Raw genomic sequence first — 14894 nt, 5'->3', positions numbered from 1 at the left:
TCTTGCTTTTGATTTATTGAAGAATCCTTTTGTAGTTGACTTTAGTGTTCCTTTTAAAAGATACTTCTGAAATTATTTTTTTGTTCTGTTTAATTTCAGGTCTCACTTATCTGTTCACTTTGAACTTTTCTGTTTTCCTTATTGGGTGCCTGTAAATTGAAAAAATAAAACATAAATGACTTTTTCTTGGTGCCAATTAGCCATTCAGGGCTGTGTTTTTCAGTACCTGGGCTTGATACTTAGAAGACCTGGCCTGGAGTCCCAGCTTTACTGCTTACTAATTGTGTGTTTAGAGAAAGTTTACCTCCCTAAGTTTTATCCTAAATTTTGTCATTTGTTAAATGGGAATAATAATCTTATCTAACATAATAGTGTTGTTTTTAAGATAACATCAGATAATGTGTTTGAAAACATTTTCTAAACCTGAAGATATTGGGTCATTGTTAGTTTTCACATTTTTTTCCTTAGTGTATTCGGGACTTTATCACATAACCCTGTCCATATATACTTTCTCCCATGAAGGCTTCTCATGAAGCCCCTTAGCTTTGTGATCTGTTCATCTTCTTCTTTGTAAGTCTGGGGAAAACCAGTGAGGTCAGAATGCTTACTTGCTGCCTTGAGTTTCATCTTAGCCCGTTAACTTGTATTTTATGCTTTTTGGGTTTTTATTGAGCGTTATACATTCTAAGTTTTGAATCTTATGCTACTTTGGAATCCTAAAGTGTCAGAGCTCAAAAGGAACTCATAAATTGCCAGATTCAGCTCCCTTGTTTTACAGATGGGGCAGCTGAGGCCTCAGGAGGGGAAAGGATTTGCTCAAGGCTATTCTAGACCTCAGGTTCCAGCTCACAGTTTCATATGGCAAGACCAGTGCCGTTTCCAGAATTCAGTCTATGCTGTTTCCCGTGTGATTGAGTGAATAAGCTACATTGGCTAAAGTGTGATTCAAATGAAGATGACACTGCTGTTGACAGAGGCTGACCTTATCTGAATTAGGTCAAGAGAGTAGAGTTTTTCCAGTCCCTTTTGCAGGGGGGCGGGGAAAAGGTCTTACATACACACACACATATATATATGTGTGTGTATGTATGTATGTATGTATCTCCACGTGGTCTTAGTCCATTTATCTTTGCTTGTCTCACCCTTCCTGGCTTCCTCATCCTCAGAACTCTAAGCTCTCTGCACTGACCGCTGTGGTTCCGGACATCCCAGGTTTCCGCAAGATCCTCCCACGCTCAGATTATATCATCATCCCCAAGAGCAGCCTGCAGGAGGACCGGAGCTGCCCTCAGCTAGAGCTATGTGTGGCTCAGAACCAGATGTCCCCGAAAGGACCTCCTCTTGTGTCCAACACTGCCCCGGAGACAGTGCCCAGCCATGCAGGCATGGCAGAGCAGTGCCTGGCTGTGGAGGCCCTGGCTGAGGAGGTGGGAGCCCTTACCCAGTCAGGTGCTGTACAGGAGATTGCCACCTCAGAGATCCTCAACCAGGATGTGCTTCTAGAGGATGCTTCCCTGGAAGTAGGAGAGAGCCACCAACCTTACCAGACAAGCCTGGTAATTGAAGAGACCTTGGTGAATGGCTCAGCAGACCTCCCCACTGGAAGCCTAGCTGTGCCCCACCCCCAGGTTGGAGAGAGTGTATCAGTGGTAACAGTCATGAGGGTAAGTGGCTTTGGTACTGGTGTCTTTGGCTTTGTCTAGAGTTACTTAAAGGGCAGCTAGCACCATGCAGTGTGATTCCAGAGCAGTGGTAATCAAGAATGCTGATGTGGCGCTTCTACTGATACTGCAGCTTGAATGTTTCTTGCCCCTGCGCTCACTCCAGAGTTCTTTGGAATTTCTCAGGCACTCTTACCAACTCTACCCAGCTTAGCGAGAATTTTCTTCACGTGAGATGGTTCATAAGCTACATTAGCAAGAAAGCTGCAAATTGTATTTGAGTTATCCATGAGTCAAAGCTAGGATCTGTTAGGCAATTTAGTATCAGTCAGGGTTTTGTTTTCTGAAGACTGCTTCCTTTTCTTGAAATGGGATGTCACTCTGTTGCCCAAGCTGGTCTTGCATTCCTGGGCTTAAGCAGTCCTCCTGCCTCAGCCTCCCAAGTAGCCAGGATTATAGGCTTGTGCCACCACACTGGCTCCCTGAAGACTATTTCAGCAAACAATGGCACCTTGAACAGTGTACAAGAATTTTCACACAAGACCTGTACCAAGGTCTTCCTGGGTTCAGATGGGGTAGGAAGAAAAAGGTTATCTTCAAGGCCAGGTTGATGGGACTCATATCTGAGAAAGAGGAACCAAGTTTCCACAGTGGTGTAAGTGTCATTCTCAGCTGAAGGGAAAGCAGCACTTTTAGCGATCCCGACAACCTCATCTCCTAGAAGTGGAAGTGGAGAGAAACTGCTACCATGCGGTAGTATAATATATAACCTGCCCTCTATAACCTTGGAGAGGATAGCATTCTCAGCGATGGGAATCTTTCTGTTCAGGCTAAGAGGACCAGCTTGCTGTAGCCCTATGGCCTGGGCAGAAGAGAACAAGTACCCCTGCAATCTGTCCCAGGCCTAAATCCTTATTTGTTGCCTCAGTGCTGTTTATGATAATGAAGCGTGCAACTAGCCTGTTTTTGTTGTTGTTTTTTGAGACGGAGTTTTGCTCTTATCGCCCAGGCTGGAATACAGTGGCGAGATCTCAGCTCACTGCAACCTCCGCCTCCCGGGTTCAAGCGATTCTCCTGCCTTGGCCTCCAAGTAGCTGGGATTACAAGCGTGCGCCACCACGCCTGGCTAATTTTTGTATTTTTTTTTTTTTAGTAGAGACAGGGCTTCACCACGTTGGCCAGGCTGGTCTTGAACTCCTGACCTCGGGTGATCCACCCACCTCAGCCTCCCAAAATGCTGGGATTAGCAGGTGTGAGCCACTGCACCTGGCTACCACTAGCCTGTTTAAAGCAGGTAAATAGGGTGCTAAGAACACTTGAAAGGGTTAGAGTTGGATTCTCTCACTAACTGCTTATGTGATCTTCAAAGTCCTAAATCTCTTAGAACCTCAGTTTTCTCATCTGTAAAATAAAGATAGCACATTTCCTGGGGTAATAGTTTTCTCTTTGTTCTTAATTAAACTTTTTGAGATCATCATAAATTCATTCCTTTTGATAAGCACACTGGGATGAGTACCCTGTCTGTTATTAAACTTAATCCAGGCTTCCAGTGTCGAGTGGCCTGGGTGTTTACTCTGTTTCAGTGAAACTGTCCTCTTCGTTGCCCGTAGGATTCCAGTGAGAGTAGCTCCTCTGCACCAGCCACACAGTTCATCATGTTGCCTCTGCCTGCCTACTCAGTTGTGGAGAACCCCACCTCCATCAAACTGGTCAGTACTGTGTGTGGGGGATTGATGGCAATTAGGGTGTCATAAGCATTTTTTTCTACGTAGATTTGGTTTTTTTTTTTCTTTCTGAGCTACCAGTTGTAGGACCAAGTGGATTTCTAAAAGTATTAGAACCTCAGGATGTGAGAACTGGCAAAGGTTTCAGAGATTATGTGGTCCATGTGCTCTTAATGGGGGTCAGGGGTTGTAGATAGATCTCCATGGGATCCATGAACTCACCTCAAGTTTTATACAAACCTTTTTCCTGGAATAGATTCCATGACTTTTGTAAAATTTTCATAAGTGTACATGATTTAGGAAAATGAGCAGCTGCTGAGCTAATTCAATACTGTGATCATACAGATTAGGAAAAGGACCCAGAGGAGAGAAAGGACTTGTTCAAGGTTACAACATAAGTCAGACTGGATTCTAGTTTCTTGATTCCCAGTTGATATTTTTTTCAGCATCGGGGCTGAGATTTATCCCTAACTCTTTCTCTTTTTCTGACACTATTATAAATGGCATTTTAAGAAAATTTTCAATATCTGATTGCCTACAGCTAATACCTCGTACTACAGTTGATTGCTTTGTATATTGGGCTTGTATTCTGCAACTTTGCTTGACTCACTTATTAGTTCTGGTAACTTTTGTAGGTGCTGTGGAATTTTCTACATAGTTAATCATGCTGTCTACATGTAATGACAGTTTTATATCTCCTTTCTGATTTGAATTCCTTCTTTCTTTTTCTTGCCTTATAATATTGTCTAGGACTTCTGGTACAATGCTGAATAGAAGTGGTAAGAGCAGACATCTTTGCCTTGTCCTCGTGTAAGGAGGAAAGGATTCAGTCCTTCTTCATTAAGTATATTAACTATAGGTTTTTCCTACATGCCCTTTATCATGTTTAAGAGTTCCCTCTATTCCTAATTTTCTGAGAGTTTTTATCAGGAATGGATGTTGGATTTTGTCAAATGCTTTTTCTATGTCTATTGAGAGTATTATAAGAATTTTCCAGAAGTTGGTTAAGGTGGTGAACTTCACTATTATTCAAATTTTAAACCACCCTTGTATTCCTGGGACAAACCCCATTTGACAATGATGTATTATCCCTCTCACAGATTGTTGGATTTGATTTGCTAAAAATTTTGCTCAGAATTTGGCTCAGAATTTCCTTATACAGTCTGTCCGCTTTTTGTATCAGGGTAATGCTTGCCTCTTAAAATGACTTGGGAAATATTTTCTCCACCTCAGTTCTTTTCCTTAAATGGTAGTATTACCAGTGAAGTCATCTGGGCCTGGAATTTTCTTTGTCAGAAGGTTTTTAACTGCAAACCCAATTTTAAAAATATATAAAGTTGTTCATGACATTCCCTTATTACCCTGTAATAAACACTGTACTGATCTACAAAGATAATTTGGACTGTTGTTTCCCTATTGCTGACAGATGAAAAAGTTTAGACCTTAAAATAATACCTGATTCTGTTGGCCACTTCTGGTTAAGGCCACTCTCTCCAGCTTTCCAATGACAAGTAATGCTTTACATTACAGCCAACTAATATTCTAAGATTCTTAGAAATGGACAAACCACTTGTTGTTTATTTTGGTTGTTTCTGGACGGTTACTACCTGTGTGGAAAAATTCAGGATGCTAAACAACAGTGTAACTTTATGGCCTGGTACTACACTGGAGCATGTCACAAGTTTGCAAGGGCGGTGACTCCTCCCTCTACTAACGGATACTACCAGAGACTTCACACAGCACAGACCTTGATTACTAACACCTAAATATTAACACCCCATGGGATTTGCAGTCCCTATGTTCATGCCTAGTACTTTGGTAAGCTCCACGCCAGGCACATACTGTTTTATGCAATCTTTAAAGACATCTGCAATAGACAATATGCAGTTTGTTTATAAACTATGAGGTTTATGAACAGAGAGAACTCTTTACATTTGCTATTATGTCTTAACAGGCACAATCTGAAATACAATTTTGTACTAGCAGTGTATAAAAATACTTTCTAAACAATACTTTTGATAGGTACAGTAGCACTTTAAAGAAAACCACTGTGTAGTTACTCCTTTTGAGGACCTACTAAAACAATTCAACTTACTGTCCCCAGCTACATCTAAAGCACGAACGTGGAAAGCAAGTTCTTTTACCCAGGTACACACCACACACACCCACGTACTGAAACAATCTCCATCTATGATGCATGCTGATGAGGCGTCAGTCTCAAACAGGGCATGAGATGACGGTGTTTGGAGCCTGTTTCCATTTCCAGGTTTGGTATGAATGAACAAAAGGCAAAGGCAAGATGGAGTCTGTGTATGGGCCCTCTCTAGGAGTTTAATCTAGCATACCAATATTTAACTTGGGAGGTGGGGGAACGTATTTCCCGGGGCTCTGGATTAAAACTACCTGATCTTCCTCCCAAACACTGGAGCAATTTTTGGAGCTTCTGGAATCGATGTTTCTTCAGCACCTTCACTATCTTCCTGATGGAGATTGTATGAAATGTTTCCATATTCTCTTAAAAGTGGGAAAATTTCAAGCAGAAATTGACAGAAGTCTCTGCGAATACCAAACCACTAATGATTGCCCCCTTTTCGCCTAAATGTTGTGACCATTAAAGTTAGTAACAAAAGCCAAAGGGGGACAAATATGGAGATATAGGAGAATGTATTGCGGCCATCCAATCTGTGAACCAGCAGGACCTCAAAGGTGAGCAGGGCACGACGGCAGTCATTATCCAGCTGATGTCCATGGTCACGTGTATTCTTCACTGCCCCAGTAGTTCTCATTTATTCTTTTTCTAGTTTTTTAAGGTAGAAGCTGATGTCATTGATTCAAAACCTTTCTTTTCTTTTCTCTCTTTTTTTTTTTTTGGTAGATAAGGTTTCACTCTGTTGCCCACACTAGAGTACAGTGGCACAATCATGGCTCACTGCATCCTTGACTTCCCTGCCTGCCCCAGCCTCTCAAGTAGCTGGGACCACAGGTGTACACCAATATACCCAGCTAATTGTTTTAAATTATTTGCAGAGACGGGGGTCTCTCTGTGTTGCCCAGGCTGGTCTTAGAACTCCTGGGCTCAGGCAATCCTCCTGCCTTAGCCTCTGAAAGTGTTGGAATTACAGGTGTGAGCCACCGTGCCCAGCTCTTTCTTTCTTTTCTAATGTAGGTGCTTACTGCTATGAATTTCCCTCTAAGCACTGCTTTAGTGGCATTCCACAAATTCTGATATGGTGTGTTTTCATTTTCATTCAATTCAAATACTTTCTAATTTACTTCTTTGACCAATGAGATATTTAGAAGCTATTATTTACTCTCCAAATATTTGGGGATTTTCCAGATATCTTTCTGTTATTGATTTATAATTTAATACCACTGTGGCCTGACCTTTTTGATTTATATAAACTGAATCCCTTTAAATTTATTGAGGCTTGTCTTACGGCCCAGAATGTGGTCTGTCTTGATAAATGTTATGTACACTTGAAGAGAATGCATAGTCTGCTATTGGGGGGAATGTTCTATACATATCTAATTAGGTCAAATTGATTGATAATGTTCAACCCTTTTATATGCTTACTGATTTTGTTTACTTGTTCTGTCAGTTATAAGAGAAAGCATCTGGCCAGGCACGGTGATATGTGCCTGTAATCCTAGCACTTTGAGAGACTGAAGCAGAAGGATTGCTTGAGCCCAGGAGTTCAAGACCAGCCTGGACAAGGCAGGGAGACCCCATCTCTACAAAAAAAAAGGCTGAGGTGGGAGGATTGCTTGGGCCCAGGAGTTGGAGGATACTCCAACTGTGATCGTGCCACTGCACTGTAGCCTAAGCAACAGACTGAGATTCTCCAAAAAAAAAAAAAGGAGGTGACATCTAACTATCCTTGTAGATTTGTCTGTTTCTTACAGTTCTCTTAATTTTTGTGTCATGAATTTTGACTATTGTGAAGTATGTAAGCATCTAGGATTGTTGTGCCCTCTTGATAAATTGACCCCTTTGTTATTACGAAATGACCTTTATCTCTAGTAATCTTTGCTCTGAAATCTACTTTGTCTAATGTCTAGCTTTTAAAAATTATTGTTATATCAATACATTTATTTTTCCATCCTTTTAACTAATTTATATCTTCATAAAGTGTTTTTGTTTTGTTCTGCTTTGTGTAGATAGCATGTAGTTTGAATATAAAAGCAAGACCCTCTGACGGTCTCTGTCTTTAAAAGATGTTGTGTAAGCCATTAATATTTAATATGATTATTGATATAGTTACATTTAGATCTATTATCTTGCTATTTGTCTCATCTATTTTGTTCTGCCTTCTTCTGATGTGATTATTTTTTATGGATCTGTTTTCTTTCTCTTACTGGCTTATTAGCTATTGACTTTGTTTTGGTTATTTTAATAGTTTCTTTAGGGCTCAAGTACATATTTTTAACTTACCAGTTTATTTTATCTTCAAAATGTCTGCTGCAGATAAACAATATGTTGTAGATGAGAAAGCTGCAATATTAAAATAGGAACAGCCTGTAGCTTTGACTCATGGCGAAACTGCTTGTTTCTCCTGAGTCTTTATTCTCCTGGAAATTACTGTTCTTTCATTTAGAACATTTATTATTATTAGAGAAATTACATTTCTCTAATAAATGTCAGCCAAGCACTTCTAGAAAAGTGTTTTGTGATTAATACTTAGGACTGAGACATCATCCTTGAACATTAGCAATTTTTTTTTCCTAAAGTCATTTCTCTAGCCTACTGTTAAGGAATATTCCCAAGTTCATGGTAATTTACTTATAAAACTAACTTATCTTAAATTTTTACTCTGCTTTCTTGAGGTGTTCGGAATGAGAATTATACATTGGCCACAACCTGAGAAAGGATCAGAGATGTTTTATATTCCAGTATTAATAGTCAATCTAAGTGAATGTTTTCTCATTCCTTATGTCACTTTCTCAGTAAGACACGCCTATAAAATAGGAAAAACAGGTGATTTTACAGAGGAAGAAACTCAGGGCCCAAGAGTTAAGGTCCCTTACCACCAGGTCATCCAGTGTATTAGTGGCAAAATTGGAACCCAAATCCTGGTCTTTCTCTCTTTTGGTGCCATACGACTTCACACTCGTCCTTGACTTAATACTACTGTCATAATTGCTTTTTCCTTAGGCTTCCTTGCAGAGGTAGCTAATGGTAGTTTGGTGTTTCCCCAACGGAGTTTTTTGCTTTTCGGCTGGACTAGGGAAGCTGGGATTAATAGCTGAGTAAACATTCATATGTGACAGAACAAATCTGACAGAGAAATGGGTTTTTTTCCAGCTTTAATCTAGAAGTGAAGCATGACTAATGAATGAGTCATTTCTATTTGTAGCTGAAATATAATAACCCATTGTAATACATTTTGTTCAAAGGGAGATCAGTGGAGATAAGAGCCAGTGGCTATATATATTAATATGCAAATATAACTACATTCTGTTGAGTATCAAAGGATAGGGCCTGGCTTATACCCTGAATTGCCCTTATTTTTTCAGTGACCATGGGTCTATTTTTATTCTGAATCCCAGGTCCTTAGTTGTCTGAAGAAGAAGATGAAGCAAATTCTTTGAAGTATTTAGAGCCAGAGGATGCAGCTGGATGCATAGAAGGAATGTTGGACCAAGAATAGAGAAATCTGGGTTCTAGGTCTAGCTCTGCCCTTGATTGATGACATGAGGCAAAGCATTTAAACCTCAGTAGTAATAATACATACTTAATACGATTGCTGAGAGTATTAAATGACATATTGATAAAGTGTTTAGCACTGTGTGGTGCCTAGCGCAATGCATAGCAACTATCACTTTCTTCATTCTTCTGGTACCTAACTGTAACGTTGGGCAATTGTCTTTCCCCATTTGAACTTAGTTTCTCCATTTCTAAAAAGTGAATTTGTTGTGTTGTAGTACCTTTCCAACACTGACCTTTTATGGTAGGATTATGAATTGGTTATCCTCCCATAAGCTCGTGACCTCCTGGTGTTGGCTGTGGTTATAGTGGTCATCTGAATCTGAGAGAGGTTGGATTGTTCTATTGATTCTGATGTACTCTTTATTTACAGACCACTACATATACCCGCCGGGGCCATGGGACATGCACCAGCCCAGGGTGCTCCTTTACATATGTCACCAGGCACAAGCCACCTAAGTGCCCTACCTGTGGTAACTTCCTAGGAGGGAAGTGGATTCCAAAGGTAAGGTCCATTGGCTGTTGCTGCTTTGGAAGCCTCACAGAGTGGGCTTTCTGTTTGCCATTAGGAACAGGTGATTTTTAAAAAGTTAACATTCGTTTTTACTGTCTGACTGTACAAGTAAATCATTTCCATTGTATATAGTTTGTTTAAAAAATACACAAGAAAAATAAATTGTTATCCAAACTCATATACCATCCAAAGAAAAGCCGTTATTAACATTTTGGTGTACTTCGTTCCAGTCTTTTTTCTGTGAATAAGTTCTGTATCTGTTTTTTTCTTCTTTCCCTTCTTTTTTTCTTTTTCAAATAGAGATGGGGTCTTGCTCTGTTGCTCTGACCTCAAACTATCTCCTGTCTCGGCCTCCGAAAGTGCTGGGATTACAGCACTGTGAGCCACTGTTTTCCCTTTTTTTCTATTTTTTCGTGGATATCTCCAATACTATAATATTTTACTTTTTTAAATTTAACATATCATGCCTTTAAACATTCTTCAGAAATATTACCTGTTTCATAATTTCCATGAACTACTACACCATGTTTATTTACTTACTTCTGTCATCCCCTTATCTATATATATAGATGTCTATATCTGTGTCTTTAACATTTTTATTTAACACTCATCGCCAGTTAACAGTGTTTCTGTTTATGTTACATTGTGAGTTCCTTAATGACCTTGGTATCCCCCACAGCCTTTGCCCATAGAAGACATTCAAGAAATAAATGAGCATCACAGCTGTGCCCTTTTGAAGTTGCATTTAACATGCTGTCACCTGTGTATGCTTGGTGCACACTAGATAAAACATACATGCCACATTTTTTATATGAAACTATACATTTTAAGGGCTAAAATGGATGGAATAGGCAGTAAATTCTCACCTAGTTCAGAGAGGAGACACATTTATAAGGCCTGGGACAGACAGGGAAGGTTTTATAGAAGAGAGAGAGTCTTGAAGAATCAACAGAATTTGGGTGAGTAGAAAAGGAAAGAGAGGACATTATTTTAGTGAAAATTGCTTAGGTTGGGATTGTGATTATCACATGTTTAACTCAGCATGGTCCAAACTTACGTGTAGAAAAACCTTAGAGCAGCATACCTTAAATTTCTCCGGGGCAATTTTCACATCTCTTTTGAGAAATACTGGGATGGTGACTTTTGCCCTCTGGATGAGTGTTTTCGCTTCTGGCTAAGTTCAGGGTAGCACCAATTCCAGGAGACAGAACAGGATAATTGAGAACACAATTCTGGAGTTAGCTACCTCAGTTCAGACCCCTACTTCCCAAGGTTTTTAACTATGTAATCTTGGTCAAGACATTATATCTGTTCTGGATTTAAGTTTTGTCTCATCTGTAAATGGAAGTTAGTACCTGCTTCATTAGGGATGTTAGCAGGGTCACATAAGATTATCCATATAGACTAAATGGCACCATTTCTGGTATGTATTAGATCTTCAGTGAGTGCCCTGCTATCATCATGATAGACATCAATGTAATTATTAGCCCTACTATTGCTCTTCATGTTGTCACTTCTAGGGTCAGGAAGGACCTAGTGCTAATGTCTCACAGGAGGTTTTGTAAAGCTCTTGTGCTTCTTGTGCTTCTGTGAAGCCATCAGTGTATTCCCACTGTATTCCCCCAAAAGGCAGTTCTCTAGCTGCAGTAGGGAGATTGAACTGCATAGTAGTCAGAATTTGCCTTGGCCTTTCTTGACCAATGCAAAGCAGGTCTCTTAAATGACCATATTTCCTGTGCTTGTGCATGAAAGACTGTCAGTGATCATTGTGGGCTTGTCCCTCCTGCAGGCTATTTTACTTTGGCTTTTCATTTCTTGTATGTGTGGTTTCTTTCCACTTTGATTGAAATAACTTTTTTTTTTTTTTTTTTGAGACAGAGTCTCTTGCTATGTTGCCTAGGCCCATTTCAAATTCCTGGTCTCAAGTGATCTTCCTGCCTCAGCTTCCTGAGTAGCTGGTACTATAGGCATATGACATCATACCGTCATACCTGGCTTTAACTGAAATAACTGTTTTTGTTTCTGGTTTTTTTTGAAGATAGAGTCTTGCTGTATTGCCCAGGCTGGATGGCACGATCTCAGCTCACTGCAGCTTCCACCTCCCAGGTTCAAGTGATCCTTATGCCTCAGCCTCCTGAGTAGCTGGGATCACAAGCATGTGCCACCACAGCCAGCTAGGTTTTTTTGTATTTTTAGTAAAAATGGGGTTTCACCATGTTGACCAGGCTGGTGTCCAACTCCTGGCCTCAAGTGATTCCACCTGCCTTGGCCTCACAAAGTGTTGGGATTACATGTGTGAGCCACAGTGCCCAGCCTGAAAAACTTTAGAGCCATGGTTCTCTTACTAAGATCAAGCTGATGGCATGAAAACAATTTTTTTCTTAGCTACCTCCCCCCATCTTGACTTGCTAAGTCAGAATTTGCCAATGTATTTTGCAAGAATTACCATGTAAAGAGTAGATACTGTGATCTCTAAAGCTTATAGAAACAGAATAAGTGAGAGAAGATAGGTAACATTTTACCATCAATGCACTTAGAATTTTAGAAATAAAATTGACTTTGATTATCAACTACTTCAACTCTTTTGAGTTTCCAGCTGAGGAAAAATAGATTTTAGAAAAGCGACTTACTAAATTCACACAGCTAATTATCCCATTGCCTTTTCCACTAAACCACACTTCTCAGGCATTTCTATGCTGTTTAGCTGCAGAATGTTAGACAAGCTTGTCCAATCCATGGCCCAGGATGGCTTTGAATGAAGCCCAACACAAATGCATAAACCATCTTAAAACATTGAGATTTTTTGTTTTTTAACAACTGGTGATCAATGTATTAAAATAGTTGACTTAAGCATCTGTAGTGGTGACTTCCATCTCAACTCCTGGCTCAGTACTGATGGAAGTAATCTGCTTAATTTCAGAAGGACTGTGCAAGTCAATTATTTGTTTGTGGATTCTCCTATGGAAACATTCCTGTGTCTCAGAACCTTGACCACAAATTTTTCTTGTAGTGATTCTCAAAGTCTTGGTAGGCATTCGAACTGATCCTTTCACTGAGATTCTTTTCCTTTGCTCCTCTGATCAAGTCAGCACACATCTTCTCCAGGGATTTTATGTTGCAGCTCGTTAGAATGATTTGAATTCGGTGAATTGCCACCTCCAGCTCCATGGGTGTTTTTCCGGTGTCTTTAAAAGCCTTGGCTGCAGCGGGCTTCCTGACCGACTTGTTCCTTGGCGAGAGAGAACAGCGGTGAGTCAGGAGCAGGAGCGGGCAGGAGCGGGCGGACCGCAGCTCTGCACCACCTACGACCGTGTCTTCCTCAAAGAGCAAAACATTACGATATTTTTTTGTGTGTGATTATTTTATTTTTATTTTTTTAAGCTCATCAGCTATTGTTAGTGTATTTTATGTGTGACTCAAGACAATTCTTCCAATGTGGCCCAGGGAAGCCAAAATTGGACACCCTTGATCTATTAATAAAATTTCTTGAATTCTGATTTTTGAAGCAGCAAGTATAATTTGTCTCTAAAAGCTCCAAGTGTGTTTGTGCCAGCCAGGAAATGACTCGCCTTTTGTTGTATTGTTCTAGAGTTCATACTGGCTAAAGTTAGCCCAAGAAATATGTGCCATAGTTCTCAATGAATTGAATAAAACAAAAGATAGTATAGAAGGCTGTTTAGCTCAAGGCTTCATTCTTAAGGCCTTCCGATGGCAGCAACTGAGGTCTCTCTGAGCCTGCAGCCTGTTTTATTTACCTTAAATTTTGAAAGTAACATCTAAAATGAGTAGGCTGAGTTAATGAAATGTGAGATCACCAGGTAGAGTTGTTTTGCTCAGATTGCTTAAATTAGCCGATCTTTCTGCAGTGATTTTTGTCTAAAATAGCCTACTTAGTAGGCAGTGTTTGCTCAAAGATCTTATCTCAAGAAATGAGTTTAGTCTCCTGTTTTTCTGCTAAATTTTCTCTCTCCTGCAGTAAATAAACTCTGTGCACTTGGCATTTCTCGTCATGTTAACTCACTCTTTTAGAATCTGAGAATGCTTTACTAAAGAGCTCTTAAGAGGTCACCTGTTACTGGCTCTTTTTTTTTTTTTTTCCCCAGACAGGGACAGGGTCTCGCTCTGTCATCCAGGCGTGAATACAGCTCACTGCAGCCTCAGCCTCCTGGAGTCAAGTGATCCTGCCACCTCAGCCTCTCTAGTAGCTGGGAACACAGGAACACAGGCTGCATACCACCATGCCTGGCTAATTTTTTGTTTGTTTGTAGAGATGTGGTCTTGCCATGTTTCCCAAAGTGGTCTTGAACTCCTGGGCTCAGGCGATCCTCTTGCCTCAGTTTCCCAAAGACTTAGGATCACAGGCATAAGCCATGGCGCCTGGCTGTTACTGGTTCTGAACTAGAAGTGCAGTGTGCAGATGGCTTTGGAAATGTTGAGGGGTTTTGGGGTAGTAGGCTATTGGGAGATAAATCATATTGAAATTTAATGACATTGGCACAGACACTAAACTTCTGTAATGTGCAGGGAGGTCCTCCACACTAAAGAATTAGGTCACCCAAAATGCTGTCTGGCTCCTGTTGACAAACACTGAGAGCCCAACCCTTTGCTATTTCATAAGGGGAAATGAGGATTCAATTGAAGCTTGCCTTACACCACATAACTAATTAGGAGTGAAGCTAAGCTTGATAGAACCCAGCCTTTATGTTTCCTAGTTTACAGTGCCCTTCACGACATGCATGGTGGGTAGAAAACCTTTCTGAAACCTATTCCAGAGACAACCACTATTTAAAAACATTTTTTTAAAGTGTGCGGGTGTGTGTGTAATACTATTATTTCCACTGCAGTGCTAATTGGACAAAAGCTGAGACACCAAGGCTTTTTAAAACCAGGTCTAGCTAAAATAGCGGCTGCCATTTTTAGTGAGTTTGAGTATTTGTAGCACATGATAATGCATGAGTTAATTTGATCCAGTGCAAAGTATGTGACATATGTGTAAGTCATTCTTAAGACTCACCTTAAAGAATCTGGGACAAAAAATAGAATTTTTCCCAAAGGAGGTGGGAAAATTTGAATCTGTCCACATGAGGTTGTGGCCACACTGGGATTAACTGAATCTCATAAAAGGACCACCAAGGTGAACAACTTAGGACTTTTAGTTCCTGTGTGGCAGTATGTCATCCTCTCTCTAGACACAGAGAAGTAGGCTTTGAGTAATGTCAAACTAAATGTAAAACTAAAAAATGCCGACATTTGGTTGATGAAACCTGGAGAGGCTTTTCAATAAGAATTCA

The 14894-nt window shown here is 40.2% G+C and overlaps 1 protein-coding gene and 1 pseudogene across 4 annotated transcripts in view; one reads left to right on the top strand and one right to left on the bottom strand.

Moving 5' to 3' along the window:
- The window catches only part of HMGXB3 (HMG-box containing 3), a 52555-nt gene that overhangs the window by 8628 nt on the left and 29033 nt on the right, over positions 1–14894 (top strand). For 2 of the 4 annotated variants that reach the window (XM_017875793.1, XM_017875795.1), the window contains exons 4-6: positions 1167–1664; positions 3272–3370; positions 9463–9594. In XM_017875793.1, coding sequence (XP_017731282.1) covers positions 1167–1664; positions 3272–3370; positions 9463–9594 — 729 coding nt within the window. The remainder of the gene's footprint in view (positions 1–1166; positions 1665–3271; positions 3371–9462; positions 9595–14894) is intronic. The other 2 variants (XM_017875794.1, XM_017875796.1) reach the window with 2 other exon arrangements.
- LOC108532072 (40S ribosomal protein S20 pseudogene) lies at positions 12425–14341 on the bottom strand (annotated as a pseudogene).

This window comes from Rhinopithecus bieti, unplaced genomic scaffold (genome assembly GCF_001698545.2).
Source record: "Rhinopithecus bieti isolate Rb0 unplaced genomic scaffold, ASM169854v2 scaffold_7673, whole genome shotgun sequence".
NCBI classification, from domain to species: domain Eukaryota; kingdom Metazoa; phylum Chordata; class Mammalia; order Primates; family Cercopithecidae; genus Rhinopithecus; species Rhinopithecus bieti.
Note: the sequence above shows the minus strand (reverse complement) of the source record. Positions and strands in the feature narration are given on the sequence as shown.